Raw genomic sequence first — 26,602 nt, forward strand, 5'->3', positions numbered from 1 at the left:
GGGAGAACCCAAGTAACGCGTGGACAGCTAAGAAGATAGAGAGTGGATCTTTCTCAAATAAAAAAAAAATAGAAATATTCTCATGGACCAGTGGGATTGGGTTCCACACTTTTCATCCTACTGTAAAGAGTTTGATCATATTCCTGTCTTAGACATTGATGAATTAAAGGTACAAAATGCATATTGCTTTTATAAGTACCTTATTCGTAACATGTAGCCAAGATAATGAGTCTATAACTTTCCAAATACAACTTGATAATGTGTCTGTTCTTTCCATTCGTGTTTTTGGTCAGGGGCTTAAAATTGGACCATTCCCAAGATAACTGTTGAATGTGTACTTGTAGGTTTCACTTTGATTCTGGGATTGTTATTTCTGCTTGAGGCTTGGATCATCGAAGTCTCACTGAGCTCTTCCCACCATTGGTGTCAACCAGGCTCAGGAGGAAGATACGCATCTAATGGAACTGATGTTGATCCCAAGTGGTACAATCAAGTTTGCATTAATAAAAAATGGCTGGGACACTTTGGTTTCACCATATGGGTGTCTAATTCAGATTTAGAGCAAAAATTAAACATTTTATTTACAGCCCTTTAAACCTGTGCCACACAATTGCACCTATATCCCCATATATTTTGGAGTGTGGGAGGAAACTGGAGCACCCAGGGAAAACTCACGCAGACATGGGGAGAACGTACAAACTCCTTACAAACAGTGGAGGATTCAAACCTGGGTGTCTGGTGCTGTAAAAGCATAGCGCAATCTACCTCAGTAATATTGCTCCCCCCCCCCCCCCACACGGTCCAAATGTAATGGTTCAGAACTACAATGATGTTCAGTGTTTGGACACATTCGCACTGAAAATAACGAGTAATTCCATAACTATTAATAAAAGATGCCAAAGATCCAACTGAACAACTCACTCAACTCAACATGTTGCAACTGGATGAAACTTTGGTTAGGCCCTACTTGGAGAGGTTGAAGTTTTGGAAAGGCGTATTTGGTTCTCATTTAGAAAGCACCTTGGTTATCATCGATTTTTATTAATTAGTCCGACTTTACACAATTCCTTTTTTTTTAAACCTTCTGTTCATGACTTTGGATACTCAATAGTCCAGGTTGGGTATTCAATATTTCTTGAAATTGTATATAGACCAAAACTTGGCTTCCTTTGAGCAATTATCCACCAAATTTAAATGACCTAATCAAAATTTTTTTTTGCTATTTATAGATTAAGATCTTCTTAAACTCCTTAATGTTAAGCTTTCCCTAAGAGTTAGATTTTATTCTTATCTGGGAAGGATATCATTTTACACCTAATCAGAAAGGACTGCTTTCAGCCCTTTATGAACTACTTGTAAGATCTAGCGATAGTTCTTTATCTAACATTAAGAAAGTTTGGGAACATGACTTTCAACAGCTGTTTGCTGTTGGGAGTCTATTCTGAAAACTGTACATTCATTCTCTCTCTCTGTGCTATACATTCCTTATTACAAGTTAAAATAGTCCATCGGGCCCACTATTCCAAAGTTCAATGAGCTAAATTTTACCCCAATATATCTTCAAAATGTGCTAAGTGTACATCTCAGGAAGGTCCTTTATATCTTATGTTCTGGCGATGTCCCCTCTTTGTAACTACTGGAAAGATGTATTTAGTACACTATCTTTAATTCTTGATATAAATCTGTCTCTGAGCCCTTTCACTGCTATTTTTGTAATGAATGGACCAGTGGACTTAATTTGGACTCCATTACAATCCCATGTGGTTCCTTTTGCTTCTCCGTTTGCTCGAGGCTCATTGTGCTGCAGTGGAAAGATGCCATCCATAAACAATGGTTATTGGATTTGATGGCATCTCTCTCTCTCTCTCTCTCTCAAGAAAATCAGGTGCTTAACTACCTAAAACAAGTATTAATTTTTTTTCCTCTTTGGAGTTTTTAAAATTATTTTCAAAATTTATAGATCAATTATTTTTAGTTTATTAATTTTTTTTCATAGCTATTAGTTTTGAAATTAGTAATTGATGGCCAACTTTGATAGTAATTTCTGATATAATAGGTTAGGGCTAGAAATAAATTTGATTAGTTATAGATTATTTTTCTTTCTCTTTTTTTAATCAATAACACGGATTATACAGATCTTGTTTACTGTTGATAACTCTCTGTAATTTTAATTTATTGTTACCTGAACATTATGTATCTGTGCATGTGATTTTTTTTTTAATAATCAAAAACCAATAAAAAGATTGAAAAAGAAAGAATGGGCGCAGAAGAGGCTTACTAGGGCGTTGCCTGGTTTAGCAGATGTGAACCATAGGGGACAAAGTCGGATTGTTGGAGGCTGAGGGGAGGCCTGATGGAGGTTTGTACAATGGGGAACATAAATCCATTGATAAAGCAGAACTAACAGATAGGTCTTTTGGTGGCAATGTACAAACATTAGAGAAATAGCATCATCTGAGTGTACAGATCAGGGCACATTCTGAAATGGGATCAAAAGTCAGTTTTAATGGTAAATGCAGGTGTCTTGACTTTCACTGCAGTAGCCAAGACCATACAGAATGGTCTTCCCCGTTAAGACAATAGAAAACAGATGTGTAACTCTCTTCCAAGTAACCAAATGAGTTGCTGTGAAGAAATCATCTAGAACTGTTTTATTAAAGTATACAATGAAACTGTCATCTACAAAACCATCATTCAGGGTCACATCTCAGCTCCATGTTATATTTTCTCTGATTCAATTTATGATTCAATGAGTGGATGAGGTTTGTGAGATTCTAGTGCAGCTGCCCTTCACTGTCTCATGGAGTCTTTGCTCTCCACACTTGAGACTCTGTGGGTTGTTCCTGAGGGATCCGATTCCATCATCTCGCTAGCTCTGCTGCTCTGACTGTTTTGAGGTTTCATTGATCGTTAGGTACCGATTTTATCAAATGGGAGGGATGGGTGGGAACAGACGAGGGTGGGGGGAATGAAGGGGGTTGATGTGCGCTTTGATCCAAATTGCTTTCACTGCCCACAAAACTCAAGCCATGAAACTCATGAGAGGAGGAGTTACACAAAACACAAACATCAGACGTTCTACTGAATGATTTCATTGTTGGACAGCTTTTTTTTTTGTTTGTTTCTACGTGAAATATAAGGCTTGCGGTGTCTCGTTGAAGGAGTTTACGAAGCAATTCATGATCATACACTTAATGATCAAGTTTAATGCAAGAAAAATCAGCCAACTCTTCCATGCTCCTCCTTGCTGTCTGGGTCTGCCCACTTTTTCCCTTCTGTCCGGTGACTAGACAGTTAAAAACAAAGTTGGCAGCCATGCCAAGGCTGACACAATCTGGCCAATGACCTTTCAGCTTTCAACCATGCCAAGGCTGACACAATCCGGCCAATGACCTTTCAGCTTTCAGCCATGCCAAGCCCAGAGGCTGACACAATCCGGCCAATGACCTTTCAGCTTTCAGCCATGCCAAGGCTGACACAATCCGGCCAATGACCTTTCAGCTTTCAGCCATGCCAAGCCCAGAGGCTGACACAATCCGGCCAATGACCTTTCAGCCATGCCAAGCCCAGAGGCTGACACAATCTGGCCAATGACCTTTCAGCTTTCAGCCATGCCAAGCCCGGAGGCTGACACAATCCAGCCTCTGACCTTTCAGCCATGCCAAGCCCAGAGGCTGACACAATCTGGCCAATGACCTTTCAGCTTTCAGCCATGCCAAGCCCAGAGGCTGACACAATCCGGCCAATGACCTTTCAGCCATGCCAAGCCCAGAGGCTGACACAATCTGGCCAATGACCTTTCAGCCATGCCAAGCCCAGAGGCTGACACAATCTGGCCAATGACCTTTCAGCCATGCCAAGCCCAGAGGCTGACACAATCCGGCCAATGACCTTTCAGCTCACTGAACCAACTGCCTACCAGTTGACATCAGAGGAAATCAAACACCCCCATAATCGTTTGCTAAAGTCAAGAAACACACAAAAGGTTTAGTTCCAAAGAAAATAAGAGAAATTATTAAAGTTTGATTTCTGATCTTGCAACAAACTCTCAGAAGCAGAATATTGGTTTGTTTAAAAAAAAGATTAAAGAGGTGTTAAAAAAGACAGACAAACAGGGTATTTTCCACTTAGAAATGTCGTCCAGTTGTGTGATGGGCCAAGGTAGCTGGGTAGTGGATAAGGGAAGCAAAACAAGAATTTATGTCAATAAATCTTGCAAGATTAGTGCTGAATAAATACAATCCTGTTCACACTCCAAATGTGCTGCTCCATCACACAGGGGTCCAGGTTTTAGTAGCACAACAGAAGAGATGACGCTTTCTTTACAGAGATGTAGGGAAGTAAGTCACATGACATCCACAAAGAACTCACTGGGGTTCCCCATCGCCATTCTGAAAGACTGTCTGCTCGCCGTGAGTTCGGGGGGAACCGAGGCCAGGTCGCGGACGGGCGGTGCCCCAGGGGGTGCCGAGGCTGACTGCGGGGGCATCATCATTAGGGGAGGGGTGTAGAGTGGCGGCAAGCCCGGTGCCCCGTAGGACTGGTGCGTGTGGTGACTACGGATGCTGGCGGCTACAGAATGGTGGCTCCGATGGCTGAGGTTGCTGTGGTGACTGTGCTCGCTGGTGGGTGCCGAGCGCTCGCTGGTCGCCCGCTCCCGGCGGATGCCGCTCCGCGTAGTGTGGTCCGACTCACTGCCGCTGCCTCCCGATTTGGCCTCCCCAGCTTTGGCTTCCTTCTCCTTACCCCCTCGTCTCTCGCTCCCACTGCGATTGGAGCCACTGCTTCGACTTCCTGCGGGGCAGAACACAAGGGTGAAATCAATTGAATTGTTCATCGTCACCTGCACTGAAACACGGTACTAAAACTTTGTCTTGTGTGATATACGGCAAATCAACCCATACTGAAGATCCACAGGTAGTGCAAAATTCAACAGAAGTGCTGAGGATAGCATTAGAGATCAAATTTTAAATTAAATAATTTTATTTAAAGCTCGGTACAAACTGATTTCGACCATTTAAATCCACGCCACCCAATTTCACCAAATTAACTTACAAACCACTGTATGTTCTGAAAGTGTGAGGAAACAGGATTGCTTATGGAAATCCACGCAGACACGGGGAGAACATACAAACTCCTTACAGACAGCGCCGGATTTGAACCTGGGTTGCAGGTGCTTGTAACAGTGTTGCACTTATCACTAAGCCAGCTATGCTGGCCCAATGCAAGGGCCTTCTGGAAATGAAAAGGTTATCTTATGAGAGATTGTGTCACCAGGGACTAATCATCGGGGTTGAGAAGGATGAGGCAAAATTATGAAAGGAATAGAGTATATAGAAACAGGGCGATTATTTTCACTGACTGGTGAGACCTAGAACTAGGGGATACAGCCTCATGATTCAGGGGAGCAGACTTAAGACAGAGATGAGGAGTCTGCAAATGCTGTGATTGTACTAAAAAGAGAAAAATGCTGGAGGAAGTCAGCAGATCATGCAGCGTCTATGGGAGGTAAAGATACATCATCAAATGTTGGTTATACAGTGAAATCTCCATTATCTAGAGTTGAAGCAACCAGCAAGCCTCGGACAACTGGCAAAAAAAATTGTGGAAAATAAATAGGTAAAAAATATGGAAGTTTAAGATTGGAGTTCCTCGCCGTTACTTCACCAATGATACAACACACAATCTCAAGCAACCGGAAAATTCACTCATTTGGGGTCTACCGATCCCCGTAGGTGCCAGATACCAGGGTTTTTTTACTGTATGGTTACAGAGATGAGGAGGAACTGCTTCTCCCAGAGAAGAGTGAATCTAAGCAACTCTTTGACCAGGGAAGAAGAGGAGGCTGCCTTATTGAGTGTATTTAACCCAGACAGGGATAGTTTTTTGAAGTACAGGGGAATTAATACAGGTAAGTGGAGTCCATGACCAAGGTCAGTGGGTAGAAAAGAATCGTCTTCATTTTATCATCAGCGCCATGATCTTATCGAATGATGGAGCAGGGTCGAATTGGCTCAATGGGCTTCTCCTGCACCTATTAACTATACTTAGATCTGGTCCCCTTCATGCTGACTATTCTCCCTCTCCCACGGATGGTGCTCAGCCCGCTGAGTTCCTCCACTTAATTGTGTTTGGCTCCAGTGACTGCAGGCTCCTGTGTGCATCATTGGACCGTGATTCCTTGCCACACATGGAACATCAAATCAAGTTTATCGTCACCTGATCGCACAAGTACAACCCAACAAAACAGTGTTCTCCGGTCCTTGGTGGAAAACACGCAGACACACAACTGGACATGACACACATACAGACAAGTAAAAACACAAGGCTGGAGAAACTCAGCAGGTCAAACAGTGTCCTTTACATAGCAAAGATAAAAATACAGAACCAACGTTTCGGGCTTGAGCCCTTCGTCAGGGTATCAAGCAACAGACGACCTCAAGCTCATACCCTGATGAAGGGCTCAAGCCCGAAACGTTGGTTCTGAATCTTTACCTTTGCTAAAGGACACTGTTTGACCTGCTGAGTTTCTCCAGCGTCGTGTTTTTACTTCATCCACAGTGTCTGCAGACTGTCGGGTTTTACTACACATGCAGACGTACAATACATATGCAGGACAAGTATTCATCCATACAAATAAATATTGTCGTGAATAGGAGAGTCTCAGGTGGTTAGTGTGAGCAGTTCCTTTGGTCGTTCAGCATTCTCCCTGCCCGTGGGAAGAACATGAAGGGGATGGTAGGATTTCTATCATGGGCTAGCAGCAGAGTTTTAGTTTGATTTGGACATCATGTTCAGTGCACACACGTGGGCTGAAGGGCCTGTTCCTGCGCTATTCCATGCTCAATGTTTCCTGTACACAGTGCTCCGACCGATGGAGGGAAGGCTGTTGAATGCCTTCTTCACCACCTTGTCGATCTCTATGGCCGGGGGTGGGGGGGGGGGGGGGGGGGGTCTCTTGGTCTCTATTATGATGCAGTATCAACCCTGTGTGAAACAACAGAGGAACACAAAAGCAGTAGATGCTGAGATCTTGAGCAGGCAAAGAATTGCTGGGGGAGCTCAGCAGGTCAGACAGCATACATGGGTAGAATGGTCAGTCAACGTTTCGTGTGAGGATCCTGAAGGGAAGGGGATGATATTCTGTACATAAAGGGGGAAAGGGGGAGGGGCCGATAGGACAAATAGGGTGAGATGTGGAGAGGTAGAGGGAGAGACATGAGGAACACTCCTCGCATCATCTAAGGCGGGGGGGGGGGGGGGCGTGGATAGAGAGAGATAAAAGAAGTGAATAAAGAAGAGATGGAAACAGTGGAACCAGATGGGGCAGGAGTGACCCAAAACTGCAAAAATCAATTATCATGCCTAGTCCTGACGGAAGGGCTCAGGCCCAAAACGTCGACCATCTTTTACTTCCTACGGATGCTGAGTGACCTGCTGAGTTCCTCCAACAGTTCATCAGATGCTGAGGTTGAATGCAATACACAAACTTGCTAAATTTAAATTTTTTAAATGTAATTTGGTAACAGGCCCTATCAGCCCATGAGTCTATGACACCCAATTAACCTATAACCCCCCCCCCCCCCTTCCCAGGTAGGTTTTCGAACGGTGGGAGGAAAACCCATGCTGAACGTAGAAACTTATTACAGACAGCACGGGTTTCGAACCCCAGTCCAGATCACTGGTGTTGTGCTAACCGCAGCGCTAACTGTGGTGGAGAAACTCAGGAGGGCACACAACATCCATCGGAGGTAAAGGGTAAAGTAATGTTTCCTCTAGCACTTTCATGTACTGCACTAGACCCCAGCTCCATGAGAGGAATAGATCAGGTGAATGTAAAGAATCTTTTACCCAGAGTAGGGGAAATAGGTATCCAGGAGTTGGGGGGCAGGGGGAGAGACTTTACAGGAAATTGAGGATAACTTTTTATTTTACACAGATGGTGGTGGGTGTACAGAACGGGCTGCTGGACGAGGTGGTTGAGGCAGGTACCACTGCAACGTTTAAGAAAGAATTGGACAGATACATAAATAGGATGGGTTTAGAAGGATATGGGCCAAAAACTGGTAGGTAGATAATTTTGGTCGACATGGGTATGTTGGGCTGAAGGGCCTGCTTCTACGCTGTGTTTACTTATTCCATGTCTCTCTCTGCAGATTTTCTTCTTTACCTCAGTGTCCGTACTGTTGGGTTACAGGCTGTTCAGGACTTGTTCGCATAACGGACAACCAATCCTTGGCCATCAACACCTCACTAATCAGAAAGGCGCATCAGCACGTTCGCTTCTTCAGGTACCGGCCCCCATCTTGACAACATTTTACAAGAGCACGGTTAAGAGAACCCCGTCCGGCTGCATCAGCGTGTGGGACGGTAGCTGCAAAGCTTTGGACTGGGAGTCAATATAAAGGATCATCAAAACAGCCGAGGCGAACACTGGGGTCTCCTTTTCCTCTATTGATGGCATTTACTAGGAGCGTTACTTAAATCGGGCTCAAAAAATTATTGAGGACCCTTTTCATCCAGTGCGCAGTATCTTTGACCCACTACCATCAGGAAGGAGGTGCAGGAGCATCAAAACCAGGACAGCCAGGCTGGGAAATAGTTTCTTCCCACAGGCTGTGAGATTGATGAACAGTATCCTGTACCTGATAAATAATTCCAAAATATTCATTTAACATTATGTGATTTTTTTTTGTGCATTGTGGTCTGGAGAAAAGCTGTTTTGTCGGATTGTAAATGTTCATTAAGATTATAAACAACCTTGAACATGAAGCAGGTTGGAAACATTACTGTGCTGAGGGAGTTACTGAGGAGTCAGCTGACCAAGTCTGGTGGACCACCCGCCCCTCACAACGCCCACAGCCCCCTCACCTTCGCTGGCTTGGCTACCGGCGCTTCCCCCTGCATAGGTAAATCCAGTGACGTCGTGGTAGCCCGGTGGCTGGGGGTTGTAGGGGTGCTGTGGCGGGTACTGGTATGGGAAGGCGATGGGCCACGGTGCCGCTCCCGGGTGGGGCAGAGGTGCCAGCGTGTCCTGATCGGAAGCACCGCTTGATCCGTCGTGGTCGTGCAAGCTGAGGTTAGCCATATCTGTGGGAACAAGGAGCAAGTGAAACGTGAAAATCTGCAGATGCTGTGATTGTAGTCAAAAACACAGAAATGCTGGAGGATCTGTAGCATCCATAGGAGGTAAAGATTTAGAACCAACATTTCAGGCCTGAGCCCTTTCTCAAGCTATGTGAAAAAAGGATCATCAAAACAGCCGAGGCGAATTAAGGGCTGGGGAAAATAAAGGGGTAAAAATAGGAAGGGAAGGAGTACAGATCAACAGACAAACAATGTTAATTAGATATGTTAAGAGGAAATGGGAGAATTGATTTTGGCTCTGAGGGAAAAGGGAAGAGAGAGAGAGGGAGAGACAGAGCTGGAGCTAAGTTTGCTGAGGAACTATAACTCTTGCTACATGTAATCTTAAAATATAAAATAAAGTTCAAATAACTGTCTGTTTTCCTTGCCTTTTTGGTAACCGAGGCCTATCACAAAAGAACAAAAAAGTGAGATAATAGAACCTCGCGACAATGTGAAGCTGCAAGAGGACATAAAAGGGGAAGCAGGAGGCCATTCAGCCCCACAAACCTACCCCACCATTCAATCTGATCCTGGCCTCTACTATTCCTGTGCGTCAGTTCCTCACAACCTTCCATTCCTCCAACTGTCAATAGCGACCTACTTCCACCTGAAGCACCTGCAGTGATCGGGCCTTCACAATTCTCTGGGGTTGAGAATTCTGTGGTGAATGGGAGCTTGTGTGCAAAGTTCAATGGCCTGTATCTCTGCCCTGTCCCACAATCTCCTTGACCCCTCTCTCCTGAAGGTAGCTGGAAGAGCAACCTCCATTTTATTTTTTTTAGACCTACAGCACGGTAACAGGCCCTTTTGGCCGACGAACCCGAGCTGCCCAATTGCATCCAATTGACCTACAAACCCCGGTACGTTTCAAGATTTAATTTATTATCATAGTAATAAAACAGTCCCCTATTACATGAAATTCCTTTTTGCCTGCTGCAATGCAGACAGATTCGCTACTGGCAGGAATTGCCTAAGTGCTTCTTATAGTTAGAGAGCGAGAAGCAAAAGAGAGTCCCTCCAGAGTCACCAAGTGAAGGGTGGGAGGAAACCAGAGTCCCCAAGGAAAACCCACGCAGACATGGGGAGAGCGTACAAATTCCTTACACACATTTGAACCCCATTCCGATCACTGGGGCTGTAACAGAGTTGCGCTAACCACATGCCGCCCAATATAATACAGAACATCGAGCAAAAAAGAACAGAGGCAGGCTATTCCACCAGGTGAGACATCATAGGTATGCTAGATGCATATATTTCTACAGCACAGGAATAGGCCCTTTGGCCCAACGTCCATGCTGACCAAGTTAGCCCCATTTGCCTGCATTCAGCCCATATCTAAACCTGTGACTTAATAGAGGTCGACAAAATGATGAGGCATAGAGAAGGTAGAGCGCCAGCTCCTTTTACCCAAGCAAGGAGAAGCAAACAGCAGAGGACATCTGTACAAAGTGAAGGGAGAAAAGTTTAGGGGAGACATCAGGGGAGGTGGTGGAGGAAATGTTAGGACATTTAAGAGACCCTGAGACAGGCACATGGATGAAAGAAAAATAGAGGGTTATGGGTGTGAGGTAGGGAAGGTTTTGGTTTTTCGAGTAGGCTTATAGAAGTCAGCACAACATCATGGGCCGAAGGGTCTATGTCCTTCATCCACGTAATGATGATTCCCGTTTCTACCACTTCCTCTGGCAGCTCATTCCACACACCCATCACCCTCTCTGTAAAGCAGGTCCTTTTCAAAGCTTTCCCCTCTCACTGTAAATCAGTGGTTTTCAAACTGCCTCCCCCCAAACTCACATCCCACTTTAAGTCATCCCTATGCCATCGGTGCTCTGTGATTAGTAAGGGATTGCTCAAGGTGGGATGTGGGTGGGAAGAAAAAGGTTGAAAACCACTGTTTTAATTGTCCCTTGTTGACTCGTTATGTGCATGGTTTCATAACTCCAAAGGAAACGGGCAACTCAATTTTTCTCAAGCAAAATAGTTCAGTAACAATTGAGTCTAGAGCAGTGGTTCTCAACCTTCCCTTCCCACCCACATATCACCTTAACCAGTTCCTTACTAAGAGCACTGATGGCATAGGGATTACTTAAAGTGGGATGTGAGTTTAGGGGGGCAGTTTGAAAACCACTGCCTGCTCCTGTACTCAATGCTCCGACTAATGAAGGCAAGACAGTCGATCGACTTCTTCACCAGTCTCGTTTTCTTGCATTGCCACTTCCATGAAACTACGTACGTGTTTCCTCCCCCACCCCCACCACCCACCTCCACAAGTTTCTATCCTACACCACTCTCCAGAGTCCCACCTTTCACCGTGCAATCCACCCACCCCTTCGCCAGTTTAACCTGGCAAAGAGCATCACCTCACACCTGTCCAATTTAAATTCCACCTGACATTGCTTGGCCCACCTTCCCAGTTCATCTAGATTCTGTCCTCCTCAGCAGGCGATGGGAAGGGGAAAGGTGGGATGGGTGCTGTTAGAGGAAGGGATAAATGATCAGCCCCTAACCCAGGCATTGGCTAGAGATATGGACAACCCATTCTCCCCAACAAAAAGAGAACACATGACTAGGAAGAACCTGGGGCCAAAGCTTGAAGGGACAGTTGGTCCATTGCAACACTACAGTGTGTGTACTCAGGGAAAGTCCAACTATATTCAAAGTGGCTTATGCTGGTCTATAGCCAGGACAGCTTAAAGAGCCTGTCCTTGTACACACCCAGGGCACGTGATTGTGTAAACAACCAAGGTGGCTTGTAGAGCACATGCACATACAATAGCATACTCTTGTATACACTTAGGATGGCTCATGGAACATGCACTTGTGTACACCTGGGGCACCTCACATGATGTGTGCATTCACGTCAGCTCACTATGCACACACCTAGGACTGCCCTCAGGGTGCACCTACGGCCATTTGCAGTGTCTGCATTGTAAGGTGCTCACAGTGCATTCACTCAGGGTTGCTCACAACGCAAAGACCACATGCAGAGGCAGAACTGTACATAATGCGTGCACCCAGGGCTGCTCCTCGTACACACACTACCTGCAGATCCAAAATTCTTAATGGTGCACGCACCCAGGGCTGCTCATTGCGCAAACACAATAAGCAGACCCAGAAATTGCACATACCCAGAGTTCCTCACCACATGTACACTACATGCAGACCCTGTTCACAGTCTGCATACCCAGGGTCGCTCACTACATACAGACCCAGAACTGTTCGTGTTGTGCATTCCCAAGGACGCACACAGTGGATGCACCATGTACATGCCTCAGACTGTGTCTGCATGCACCCCAGTGATACCGCAACCAGCTGGCCGTGCTGCAGCAGAGGTGGACGGGATGGGGAGTAGTTTGGGGGACCATCACACCAGGACAATGAAGTGACTCACTTCCACACAGGTCGCCGAAGATGTAGTAACACTGCTCCGAGAAGGTGATCTTGTTCACGGTGTGTCGGATGTAGCCGGCTTTAAGCAGATTGCTGGTGTATTTCCGGGCCTCCCGTCGGTCAGGAAAACCTTCAACGTGATTGTACAGCCAGTCAACGACGTCAGAACCTGCAAAGATGCAGACATTCAGCCCATCTTTCTATACCAACTCGTTGAATTGAACTGTTTACCGTCTTGAGTGTGCTGAGATACAGAGCAATGCTATCCAGATAAATCAACCCATAGTCACGTGCAGCTGGAGAAGTGCAGGGTGTGGTGAAATATGAAGGACACTTTGAAGGAATTAAGCTCAGTGCCTTTTCTCCATAAACCTGCAATTTTGTCCCTTTCTCACTCTTAAACTGGGACGAAAATTGAATTTTCTAATTTCAAATAATGAGTCCTCTCTCCTGAGCTATATCCACTGTTTGCTCCCCTCCCCTACATTTTGTCCCCTGCCCCACCACACACCCCCACCCAACTTCCCATTCATTCTTCTCTCCTTCTGGTTCCACCCTCTTCCAAGTAGCCTTCATCTCATTTATCACCACCTCCCACCTTTAGCCATCTCCAACCCCACCCCGGTCAACTCATCTTCCTCCGCCTGACCCCCATTATCTACTTTGCCTCTTGACCCCTTTGTCGAGCACCTGCCAATCAACTGCATCAGCCTTCCAGCCTGTCTGTCGTCTTCACCCCTCCCCGGTTCACCAATCCCCAGTTGTCCGTCCCTTCCCATCCTGGTCCTCGCACTGCCTCTATCCCCTCCGCCCTCTCTCACTACTGCTGCTCAACTTGCTTTTCCTCCAGCAGAGTGAGTTTTGCTGAAAATCATAATGGACTTTCCCTTCAGGACTTCCTTCACCAAAAATATTCAACCCCAACGAGTTACTTCCATGAAAATGTGAACTCAAAAAAGCCGATTCACTGTATTTCTTCTTGAGGATATACATTTTTAACAGGTGTAATGATAAAATTCTGCAGCCATTGGAAATCTGGATAAAACCAGCCAAAGGTGGAGACATCTCAGCTTGGACAAAGGGAGCTCAGCACAATCTGCTGGAGGAACTCAGTGGGTTGAGTGAGCAGCGTCGGTGGGAGAAAAAGAATGGCTGACGATTTGGGTCAGAACTCTTCATCAAGACAACAATGGACAAATGGAACAAGCTTTAGTGAAGGACCTTTCTTCGAGAACCTTCACTTCAAATTCACTTCTCCCACAATGCCTCCCTGGGGGCAGGCGTTTTCCAGATAAGAAACAGAGAAAGACTGTTGTGCCATTCAATGGGTAGCGATTGGTCATCACTTTCCACCATCGTCACACCTCAGAAAACACCCCAGCTTAAAAAAAAACCTAGCAAACTCCACTTTTGAACATCTACTGATGGAAGGGAGTTTGCTATCTTCACGTCACCCCTGAATTTAATTCTCCCTGGATTTAATTTTAATTTCAAGCTGCCTCGTTCTGGATTCACACCAATGGGTGAAACTTTTCTCATCTCTTTCCCAAACTCTCGAGTTGTTTAAAACCCTGCGAGTAGGTCACCCTTTACACTGAACTTGAGGGGGTATGAACCTGGCTTCTGGAACCTGCTATTAAGATCCTCCCCTCCAATCCATCCAGGGTCACAGACCATCCAGGTGAGGCAGAACACTAATGGCTTATTGTCCAACCTAATAGAACCACTGAATGATAGAACACAATAGCACTGAAACATGCCCTTCGGCCCTTCTAGTATGCGCTGAACTATGATTCTGCCATGTCCCACTATCCTACACCCAGTTCATATCCCTCCATACCTATACTGTCCATGTACCTGATATATATTTCTTAAATGTCAAAATTGAGCCCACATTCACCACTTCATCTGCCAGCTCGTTTCACACTCTCAACACTTTCTGTGTGAAGATGTTCCCCCTAAACCTTTCCCCTTTTACCATGCCCTCTGGTTTTTAACCTCACCTACCCTCAGAGGAAAAAACCTGCTTGGATTTACTCTGTACCCATCACTATTTTGCATACCTATCAAATCTCCCCCCACCCCCCACCCCCACTTCTTCTATGCTCCAGAGAATAAAGTCTGAACCTCTTTAACCACAAAGTTCAGATTTATTGTCAGGGCACAACCCTGAAATTATTTTTTCTGTGGCCAGAGTTTCAACTTATTGGTAATGCAAAAAAAATGTAATCAAAAGAAGATACGAACATTAGGGGCATTTAAGAATCCCTTAGATGGATGAAAGAAAAACTAAAGGCGATGAGAGAGGGAGGGTTTCAATTTTTTTGGTAGACATATATAGGCTGGCACAACATTGAGGGCCAAAGGGCTTGTACTGTGCTGTAGTGATCTATGTATGCAAAAGAGAGAAATATAAATAAACTGATTGTGTAATACAGAAAAAATAAATATTCAGTAATAAATAATGTACAAAATAAGTGTCCCTGAATAACCTTTCCCATTAACGCAGTTCCTGTCCTGGAAACATCCTTGTATATCTCCTCTGCACTAATTCAACCTTATTGACATTCTTCCTGAGGTTAGGTTACCAAAGCTGCACAAGAACTCCAAATTTGGCCTAATCTGCTCCATTTGGTGCAGCTGGCGTGGCAAATTCTGAGCACCTACAGTCTGTCCGTGGGTCCATGCTGGATCTCCCAGAGGTTAACCATTTGCATCTCTTCCACTGTTCCCACACAGGCATGTCCGTCCTCATTCATTGTCAGGGTGAGTCCAAATGCAATCTTGAGGAACCACACATCACACTGCTCCTGGACAGCCTCAAACCCACCAGCATGAACATCGAATTTTCACATTTTAGATAACCCTCACCTCTCTCTGCTTCCACAGTTTCTATCTCTCCCTTACCTACTCTTGTCTTTATTTCTCACTTTAACTTCCCCCTTCCCCAGTGGTCTATCAGCCTCTCCACCTCCCCTAAATTTGGCTTGCCGCAGCTCCTCCTTCTCCTCACCCACCCTTTTTTTGCTTCTGTTCCCACTTCGATATACTTGATATCGTCCCCTCCTACTGTAGCCTTGATAAAAGGTCCCGGCACAAAATGCTGACTGGCCCTTTCTACCCATGGTTGCTGCCTGAGCCACTGGGTTCCTCCAGCTTCCCCCATCTGCTTAAATCTGCTTTTAACGCTGGCTGACTGAGGAGCGATAACCGAGGTGGTTGCATGGGATGTGGGGGAGTGAACCTCCGGTGGTGGTGAATCTTCCCCTTCCAGTGTTTCCTGATCATACAGTCACACCCCCGCTTCGGACCCCAAAGAGCTGACCAGCTCCCTGACTGCCTAACACATACCAATAAAGGCATTTGGGATGGTTATTTTAAGCCACATCCTGTCACGGACTTCCAGGCCTGATTCCGGAGATGCCATGGCTTTGACAATGGTGACAATATCACTGTGAATCGATAAATGGAAATCATCGAACCCTGGGGAAAGAAAAGAGCACAAGTCAATCCCAATTTAAATGGTACTAGCAGCAAGAGAAAGAACCATCCTTGGGGAGGCTACTTTATTTACGGGAAGAGTTATTGATTTCTGCATATTTTACAGCTCACCCAGGATTCAGTGGAACACTAACACAAATTCACAAACTGGGTTGGAAGATAAAAGTCATTCAAATCCATTGCCACAAGGTGCCGCTGTTGCCCACAGACCAGAGACACATACTTGGAACCATTGCTTCGGGAACCTTACCCGAAATTAAGGCAAGTGGAACATTTCTGCTGCATGTCCTTCCCTTGGGACCAAGTACGGATTTACTGCTTTCTTGGTTTTATCTATCTTGGATTTTTCATACCTTCCTTAACTATATACGAAACAGAATAAAATTGGCAAGTCGAATTCTCTATCAAAGGTCTCCAGGTGCACTGTGGAAAGTACTCTGACTGGCTGCAACTCAGCCGGGTTTGGTGCCTTGAGTGCCCAGGATTGCAGAAGGCTGCAGGAAGTGGCTCCGACCTCCTGTCCACTGAAGACATTCATGCGAGGCGCTGTGTCCTGAGGCAGCCAACATCATAAAGGACCCCCATCACCCTGGTCACAACCTCTTCTCGCTGCTACATTTGGGCAGAAGGTACAGAAACTGAAGACCAGCACCTCTGGATTCAAGAACAGCTATCAGGCTCTTGAACCTCCCCATACTACCCTAGCCCTAAACTACTGAAGGACCACCAAAAGATCTATCTGTACCACTGACTCAGCACAATTTCTCCACTGCCAGCTGTCAACATTTATCTTTTCTCTTTCTTTCTCTATTCAATCTATGTGTTTATTTATATTTAAATCAGTACTCGTGTGATTAATGTAACCAGGAATTTGCAATAAGCAAGACTATCATTGCATAGATACATCATTCTCACGTATGACAATAAATGATAAACTTAAGGAGTCTCGGCTAAGAGCACCACAACCAATTCTACCATGTAGAGCAGAGAGCAACTATCAATAGACCCTTTCAAACTGCTGTGTAAAATGGGTTTAACTAGATAAATTGTCCGGTTAGCACCCCAGATCCACTGCAGTTTGGAAGGGTCCAACCGGGTCAATCCATCGGAACCCAGTTAAACTTACCTAAGTCGCGTCCACGGGCGATTTGAAAATGATTGACCTGTTTATTCCAGTGACGTCAGCGCTTGCGTGCGTGTGTCACTGGGTAGCCAGCTCCGCCTTTCGCAGGGAAAATACTCTGCCAGATGCCCCAGTCTACTCGCAATCACAGGAAGTGCAGAACCTGCCCCTACATCTCTCCCCCCCCCCCCCCCCCCTTGCTTCCATCTAAGGCCACAAAATTCCTCCCAGGTGAGGCAGAGCTTTACATTCATGTCACTGCAGTCAGTGTGGCCTCCTTGACACCAAACACCATCCGGGTGACCACTTTATTGAACACCTACACTCTGTTTGCGGGTCGTAGGTTGAACTCCTAGCAGGCAACCATTTCAATCATCCCTTCACAGATAGGACTGTCCTTGACCTCATCGATTGCCAGGATGAGGCCAATTAAAAAATTCACAGGAAACCACATAAGTAAAAGCAAAGTGACAGGATTAATTCGTGACAACGGCCAACACTGGGTTTCAGGCATTTTAATGTAACTGGCAAATCAGAATCAATCCCAGCGGCTTCCTGCCACTCCAGGTGGGTGGGAATCCAGCACAAGTAGTCAGTCCATGGTCGCCAATCAGTCCCGGTGGGAGTACCCTCTAAAGCCATGGTAACCATCCCCAGACAAGCAACCATTGCACTCTCAAACCGGCCTCCACCGGACCTCTTGTACTCCCAACAACCATCGCCTTTCCTGCAGTTGCTATTAAAGTTGCCTGAGATGAGTGGGGATTCGTCCACTTCCCTCGTCTACAGGATCTCTTATTCCCCTCATAACTCAACCAAGGCTAATCATTTTGTCTGTCTTCGCTGATATATCTTAATGGCTCTGGTTAACAAATGTTTATTAATCTCAGATTTAAAATTAACAACTTTCAGTCTATGGAAGTGGTTTCAAACTTCTTACACTCCTTGCTGTAGTTCACAACCCAAGAAACTACTTGAATTTTTAAGATCTGACTCCAGCCCTCCGATCCCCAAACACAATGACCCTTTCTAAACCTTAATATCTAACAACCTTCAATCATTATACCCCTTAATCTAATTCCAGGAAACATGTTTAGTAACCTGCAACATTTTATAAAATTCAGTGACTTCAGTGCCTGGGAAGCCACTGTCTGAGATCGTGTTGGTCTTTGAGATGACCCCACTCCTCAATCATTGATGAACAGATTTACCACATTTTGCCCCATTCTAACTCTACTCACAGTCTTAAGAACATTGGAAACAAGAGCAGATATTGGCCATTTGGTCCGTTGAACTTGCTCTGTCATTTAATAAAATCATAGCTGATCTGGCTATGGATTCAGCTCCATTTACCCACCTGTTTCCCATAACCTTTAATATTTTTCAAAATCAATCTCTGTATTAAATGCATTCAATGAAGTAGCCTCTACTGCTTCATTGGGCAGAGAATTCCAGAATCCCCAGTGTCTGGGAGAAGCAGTTCCTTCTCATCAGTCTCTCAAATCCTGAAGTTGTGTCCCCCAGCTCTATTCTCATCTGCCAGTGGAAACCACCATCCTGCTTCTATCTTATTTATTCTTTTCTAATTGTACATATTTCAATAACTGAAACTCCAATGAGTACAGTTCAAGGCTATTCAACCTTTCCTTCACTTCTGCCATCAACAAGGTGAACCACCTCTGCACCGCCTCCAAAGCTGGTATATGCCTCCTCAAGTAAGGAGGCCAGAAATGCACAGAGTACAGTACTCCAGGAGCAGCCTCACCAGGACCCCGTGCAGTCGTAGCAGAACCTCCCTGCTTTTAAATTCAATCCCTCTGGCAATGAAGACCAACATCCCATTTGCCTTCTGCTGGTCCTGCAAACTAACCTCTGTGATTCATGCCCAAGCTCTCTACAATATTTCACAATTTAAATAATCGTCAGATTTCTTACAACACATGAAAGTTCTGGAGAAACTGAGCCCTTCGAAACGCTGGTTATCTTTTACTTCCTATCAATGCTGTGTGACCTGCTGAGTTTCTCCTTTTGTGTATTCACTTGTCCCCACCGGACTTTCCAATTGACTATCTTTCTTTCCAAAGTGGATGACCTCACATTGACTGACGTTGTAGCCCATCTGCCAGATCCTTGCCCAATCTCTCTGCAGACTGTGTGTCCTCCGCACAACTTGCTTTTCCACTCTTTTTAATGTTGTCATCAAACCTGGAAACCCTCCTGCAAATTATCGATGGATATTGCAGACGGTTGTTGGCCTCACCTCCATAACTTGCCAAATTGAACCAGCCGAAGGAAATCTCAGTTTAGGAATGGACAATTGACCAACAAAACTTTGGGAATGGCAACTCCAGATTTTTACTGGACTTTCTTGTTTGAATGCTCATGAACTTATGCTAGTATTTATACCAATGAAATCGGGGAGCTATGTCAATGTTCACATGGCAATAGATTTTCTTTGATAATCCATATACAGTAAAACCCCCCCCCTGGTATCTGGCACCTATGGGGATTGGTAGATGTCAGATAAGTGAATTTTCCGGTTGCCTGAGATTGCATGATCGACTAACTGTCGGCCGACGGGCACCAATTTTAAACTTTCGTATATTTTACCTTTTTATTTTCTGTGATTTTCTTTCCGGTTGCTTGAATTCCAGATAGTGGGGATTTTACTGTAATTTGATTTCAGAACTCACGGTCACGTTACTCATGCATTCCCAGGTCCTGTGCAACTCCTCATCTCCCCCTGGCTTCATTTGGGTAAATTCTCCTGGCTCCATAAATTGGTTTGAGTTTCGAGTTTATACTTAGCACTGGCATGAGCTATGCCCCTGACCAACAAAAAAATAATTTGGGGAGCACGAGTAGCAGAACAGCAGCAACCTGGGTTCAAATCCGGCACTGTTTGTGAAGAGCTTGTATGTTCTCTGTGTCTGCGTGGGTTTCCTCCAGGTGCTCTGGTTTCCTCCCACGTTCCAAAGACATATGGGGTTAGTAGGTTAATTTGTCACATGGGTGTATCTGGGCATTCCGGGGTCATGGACCGGAAGGGCTTGGTGCCACGCTGTATCTCCAAAAAAAAATTGTGCCAATTAACAAAGCTTTTAAACCAGCTTATCCCTTGCTAAGAGACGACTGAAAGGCGAGATATTATAAAATGGAACCTTTCTGTACTGCAGATGTGAAAAGCACTGTAACCCTCTGCATGCAAGCAGACACACATGAATGAGAAAGGAAATGATAAGCGGAGCAGCTTCGTGCAGTGCAATGGCAGACAGAGTCAATGGTCACGTACAGGAGGAACTTACGTTCGGTTTCTGGGATGGAGCTGGTGATGGAAGAGCTGGTGGAAGTGATGTTGCTCATGGATGGGCTCATACCATAAGGCTGATAGGCTCCAGTCATGGCCGCTGTGTGAGACACCCAGGCTGCCGGGTCAATGGGCCGGATGGGCTCACCTAAAGGGAACAAGGAGGCGTTAGTGCTGCCCCGACCTCTTCACCAGAATCAAGGGCTCCTACTGATCTTAAACTGTTCTGAGTGAATCACTCAGTTAGTGCATGCGCCAGTGATGTATGTGCATGGATCTGCACATGTGCATGTGTGTGTTTATTTGTGTTCAGGTGTGCTTTTGTGGGATGTGTGTGTTCGGTGAATTCACCTGTTCGGTGTGTTCGCATGTACTGTATGATTGAGTTTTCTGTCTGCGAGCGTCTGAGTTTGTGTGAGTGTCCTGGACATCTCCAAACGTGCACGATAAATTACCTTCATCCAAATTGTATTATTAACATCTGGTAATAAACTGGGATATTTTACTGGTTATCATAATGACCAACAATTCTGAAACTATTTACAAGAGTTAACAGAAGGTGGAGAAGGGGACCTCATGGGAGTAGAGATGGAGGAGACAGTCAAACATAATGAGGTACAAAAATCACTTAAAAGACTGGGAGAATTGAACAGACCAGAATATTACAGCAGGGAAGGGGGAGGGGAGATAATGAACTAAATCCACTGTGCTTGTTATAGCCTCAAAAAAACTCCAGTGACCCCCTCTTCTTGGATCCTGATGGAACAATTTGGACCTGATGTCTTGCTATTTTCTCCTTAATCGTAGCTTCAAGCATTTTCCCCAACTACGGATGTGAAACCAAGTGGACTATTCATTACACCAAAATGCTGGAGGAAACTGCAGGACTCGCAGCATCCACCACAGGTAAAGATACATTACCGACGTTTCAGGCCTGAGCCCTTCCTCAAGGTCTCAGGCCCAAAACATTGGTCAAATATCTTTACCTCCTATGGACTCTGTGAGACCTGCAGAGGTCCTCCAGCATTTCTGTGACTTTACTACAAAAGCAGCGTCTGCAGGCTTTGTGTTTCACTTGGACTATCATTACCTGCCTTTTATCTCCTTCCTTCTCCAGTTTCAGCCCATTCTTCCTACAGTGGGAAACCAATGGCTTCTGTGTCGAACTTGGCCTCATTATGTTAATTGGCATGGAACTATTCTCCTTCACTGTAATTTCCTAAAGCCCAGTACCCTGTCGGTTTCACAATGCCACCTCTGGGTGACCAGAGATAGTTGTGGAAGTGGTGCGACACCCAAGAGAATGGCAGATTCTGAGATCTGGAGAAGTCTTAGATTTCCAGGAGCCAATCGATAGAGTGCCACACAAAAGTCTTGCATAAGACAAGGATGCACTGAGGTGGGGGGCAAGGTATCAGATAGAAATTATTCCATCAGCCAGGCGTTACATGGATCCAGGGAGGGCAGGTCACGTATAACTAATTACTGGAGGATTTTTTTTGAGGATATAACAAGCATAGAGGATAGAGGGAAATATAATTGAACTAATTAGAGGATTGGCTGACCAATCGATGGCAAAGATTTGGGATAATATGGCTGTTTCTCAGATTGGCAAAGAGTAGTTAGATGTGATAGTCCCTCCAATCAATTCCTTCGAACAGTTCTTGCTGAAGCAGCTCAGTGGGCAGTGAAATGTCGCCACATTGGTGGAGAACTGGAGTTACAGCCAAACCAATAGGCTTTATCCCCCCAATTCAGCTTGGTGAATGAAATAGTTTTTTTTATCCCCAGCTGTTTTGCTTTGACTTTCTATACTCGAATGCAGGTACTGAGCTGCTGCAAAGCTCCAGTGAACCAGTTTATTTGTCCTTGGTTGCTGTCTGTGTGGAGTTTACAAGTCCCCCCCCCCCTCTCTCTCTCCAACAGATTATTTCCTCACACCACCCAAAAGTACCTAATAGGTTAATTGGCGGCTGAAAGGGACCTCGTGTGTAACCGGTGGTAGGGAAGTCACAAAATAAAGACATAAAATGATGGGAACACAGTGTGGAGGTGATTCACTAGGTTGATTCCTGAAATGAAGGGGTTAGTTCATAACGAGAGACTGAGTAGCCTGGGACTAGAATCATTCAAGTTTAGAAAGATGAGGGGAAATCTTACAGCGACACATAAAATAATGAAAGGGATTCACAAGTGAAAGCATGGAGGTTTTTTTTTCAAGCAATTGAGAAGCCTGGGACTGGACATTCAAGTTTAGAGAGATGAGGGGAGATCCTTCTGAGGCATGTAATATTATGGAAGGGGTACATAAGGTAGAAGCAGAGAGGTTATTTCCTCTGGCTGGTATACGAACTCGGGGGCATGGCATTAACATTTGAGGGAGTAGATGTAAGACAGAGATGAGAAGGAACTGGTACTCCCAGAGGGTACAGAATTGTTGGACCTCCAAGCATAAAAGTCCCCACGGAGGCTGCCTTGTTGAATGCACTTAAGGCAGAGATAGATAGATAAATTTTGGAATCTTAGGGGGTTTAAGAGTTACGGGGAACAGGCAGCTAAGTGGGCCTGAGTCCACAGCCAGAGCAGCCATGATCTCACTGAATGGCGGGCTGGCTGGCCGTCTCCAGCTCCTGATGTTCTTATAAAAATCTCTCATCATTCCTGAATCACTGACTCTTCTTTGTTCCACAGGTGCTGCCTGACCTATGGAGTTTGTAAAATCAGCATTTTCTGTTTTTATTTCAGATTTTCTACATTGGGAAGTTTTTTTTTCCTATTTTTCCATTAAGAGGTAGGACAATCGGGCAGATTTGAGGGAGAACAAATTGTGGGAAAACAAGTGGGGAATGACGTCAATGCTGTAAAAACTGACATGGTCACGTGGGCTTCAATGAGGGAAGTATTAGATTCCAGAGTTTCTCAGGATATTCTGAGGTGTTTTGAAGCTGTGGCTATCTATTTAAGAGGACATTTCAAGAAGATACCACATCATCTTTACAAATGGAAAGTTAGCAAGGGGCGAGGAACCAAGAAACAAATGGATCTGAACATTCCACAGGTAGTACGGACAAGCAGACAGTATTGTTCCCATTGTAAGTTCCTGGCCTCACAATGATCACAGAAGCATTACTGCTGAACTGTCTTGTCAAATAGTGCTGTTTGCCCACCCAACCAAAGGAAGATTTAGTCACCTTGACAATGAGCTCAGGCCCAAAACGTTGGCTATATATCTTTAACCTCCTATGGCCGCTGCGAGACCTGGTGAGTTCCTCCAGCAATTCTGTGTGTTTTTATTTTAGTTACAGCATGGTAAGTTTACATAGTCAATTCTTAAAGGACCATTTATAATGGGAAAAATAAACTGCCCACAGATACGAAAAGGTAATCCCATCCTGTTCCTATTTGGTTTCTTTTTGTCCGATTATTCTCCTTCAAGACCAATGTACAACTCGTGGGAGCAACTTACTCCTGGGAAGAGTGAAACAAGCACGAGGAGTTGGGTCCCAACATTTGGCAACGGTCAGCGTGATGGGCCTTGGGAAGAGAACAGAAAAGAACTTAGAACGTATACACACCCAGGGCATGAAAAAAAAACAACAGTTCAAGACTCCAAACGCTAAACAGATAAATGAAACAAAACGATTTCAGCATGTTTCTTTTAGAACTGCCTCCCTGAGGCTGATGTGTTGTGTAGGACTGGGCTATCTTAAAAACAAAAATATCCTTCTTCTGGGGGAGAATAACATAAATCTGCTGGACCAGAGCGTGGCTCACTCTCTTGGTTAATGGCTTGTTCCTGAAACTGCTCAAAGAATTGGAAGAATGTGTATTTTATAGAAGCTTCATAACCGGCAAAGTGGTTTAGAACCCATGGGTGCGCTCCTTGTTGTAATGTAGGAATGAGCTGGCCAATTCGTTGAGCAGGAAGGTTCCTAAAGCAGCAATGATCAGAGACTATTTTAATTAACACTAACCAAATATTAGTTCGAAGGTCATCAGGGAGAACCTTCTCTGTTTTGCAAGTGTACGCTATGGTTTCACTTGGTTTGCTTTCTTGCCAGCTGTTTCATAGAACATTACAGCACAGATGTTGTGCCAAACTATATAAACCTATTCAACACAAACCTTCCCTACCTCACACCCATAACCCTCTATTTTCCTTGCATCCATGTGCCAGCCTAAGAGTCTTTTAAATATCCCTATTGTTCCAGCCTCCATTGGAAGGCAATGCATTCCAGGCACCCTCTACTCTCGGAGTTAAAAACTTACCTCTGACATTTCCCCTAAATATTCCACCACTTACCTCCATCCAATGTCCTCTGGTATTTCCTATTGTTGCCTCAGGGAAAAATTGTTGGCCGCCCACTCTATCTATCCCCCTCATAAGCTTGCCTCTCATCCTTCTTTGCTCCAAAGAGAAAAGCCTTGGCTCTGTCAACCTTGCTTCACACGACATGTTCTCCAATCCTGGCAACGCCTTTCAAGAGCAGCCTATCCCGAGCACTCCACTTGGAACGTTAGCCGGGAATACGTGGGTTCTGGACCCACGGCCTTCCAACGCTCAGGGGAAAGTGCTGCCAACCACTCGAAGGTTAAAACTCCCGACTGAGTCTACCTCAGCACCCACGAGGGGCTCTTCTTTCTCTTACCCGGGTTTGTGCACAATTTCTCTCAGAACCCTGACCGCGTCATCGTTGCTCATGTTCTCAAAGTTGATGTCGTTAACCTGCGATGATTAAAAAAAAAGGCTGATCAGGAATAGGCCATGCACTCACTCAAAGCACTTCCACCATCAACACCCTAACTCATTCCCAGAGTGGTCTGAATAGCACGCAAAACTACGTTTTTGCACTGTACCTCAGTACCATAAATAAAACTAACAGTATTTCTGCCTAATTTCCACAAGTCTGTAAATTTCATAAATGCTTCTAATAAATTCCAAAGACATACAAACCTACCTGAATTATATATCCCCTTAACTCTCGACTAACCCATTGTCCCCACCATTCAAATGGTTCTTGGCACTTCATCCAGAGGGAACTGCATCTTCCCTTGTCAAGCTCACTAAATTTTATTTAGGATAGTGTTTGGTGCAGCACAAGAACAGGCCATTCGGCCCACAATGTTTTCACTGAACAGGATGTCCAAATTAAATGACAACTCTTCTGCCTCCACATGATTCCATAACCCTGCATTCCCTGTAAATTCACATGTCTATCTCACAGTCTCTTGCACGTTTTTACTGTATCTTCTTCCACTCACTACTCTTGGCAGCGTGCTGCAGGCATTCAAAACCCTGGTTTAAAAAAAACATGCCCTGCAGATCACCTTAACACTTTTCTGCTCTCATTTATTTTAATCTGTTTTCTTCTCGTTCTTTACAACTCTTCCGCTGAATATCTTCTCGTGTGTCCTCTCACCCTGGGACGCAAGCCAGTGGATGGTCCTGACATTGTTTCAGAGGTCAACTTTCTTGATTCAAGGAAAAGCCAGAATCGTCTCCAGCATCCTGGTAGGCTGGCTGTGACTGGCATTCCCTTAGGGTGGTTTGATTATGAATGTGCTTGGATGTGTGGGGCTGTGACTGTGGCTCGGATCACGACACACACACCTCTCCCCTCCATCGGCTCCACCTATACCTCCCTCTGAATTGAAAAAGCAGCAAGCATATTAAAAGACTCATCCAACCCCAGCCACACTCTCTTCACCTCCCCCCCTACGTTCTGTCAGGAAGAAGATTCCTGAGTGTGAAATCACGCACCACCAGATTTGATTCAAGGACAGTTTTTTTTCCCTACTTTTAAAAATTATTAATTGGTTCCATACGAGCTTAAAGTAAATGCTTCTGGTCAACTTGTAGAGCACAGACTAGTTACTCAATACCAAATTCTGGGGAAATGTTTGCATCCAGATTGGGAGACCAAGGAACTTGCTCACACAGGGAAATAGTGGAGGCAGAACAGGGGAGGCAGATGATCGACAAGAGAGAGGGGACATTGGTAGGGTGAGCAAAATGGTGAGAAATGTTCTTCCACAGCACATACCACCAGCATTGAGCAATGGGCTGAATGGCTGTGACACATCAGTTCTCTTGAATGGGAAGCCCATTCTTCTCCCTTGGACCTCTTCTGCCAACCCTCATTGTCGAGGCG

The 26,602-nt window shown here is 45.1% G+C and overlaps 1 protein-coding gene across 1 annotated transcript in view; it reads right to left on the bottom strand.

The window, feature by feature from the left end:
• Window positions 1–2,636: 2,636 nt before the first annotated feature.
• The window catches only part of LOC138742736 (segment polarity protein dishevelled homolog DVL-3-like), an 88,834-nt gene continuing 64,868 nt past the window's right edge, over window positions 2,637–26,602 (bottom strand). The window contains exons 9-15 of the mRNA XM_069897542.1: window positions 25,100–25,176; window positions 23,917–23,984; window positions 20,449–20,598; window positions 15,871–16,002; window positions 12,521–12,688; window positions 8,872–9,090; window positions 2,637–4,794 (exon numbers count right to left, since the gene is read on the bottom strand). Of these exons, the coding sequence (XP_069753643.1) occupies window positions 4,346–4,794; window positions 8,872–9,090; window positions 12,521–12,688; window positions 15,871–16,002; window positions 20,449–20,598; window positions 23,917–23,984; window positions 25,100–25,176 (1,263 nt within the window). The 3' untranslated portion in view covers window positions 2,637–4,345. The remainder of the gene's footprint in view (window positions 4,795–8,871; window positions 9,091–12,520; window positions 12,689–15,870; window positions 16,003–20,448; window positions 20,599–23,916; window positions 23,985–25,099; window positions 25,177–26,602) is intronic.

This window comes from Narcine bancroftii, chromosome 9 (assembly GCF_036971445.1).
Source record: "Narcine bancroftii isolate sNarBan1 chromosome 9, sNarBan1.hap1, whole genome shotgun sequence".
Taxonomy (NCBI): domain Eukaryota; kingdom Metazoa; phylum Chordata; class Chondrichthyes; order Torpediniformes; family Narcinidae; genus Narcine; species Narcine bancroftii.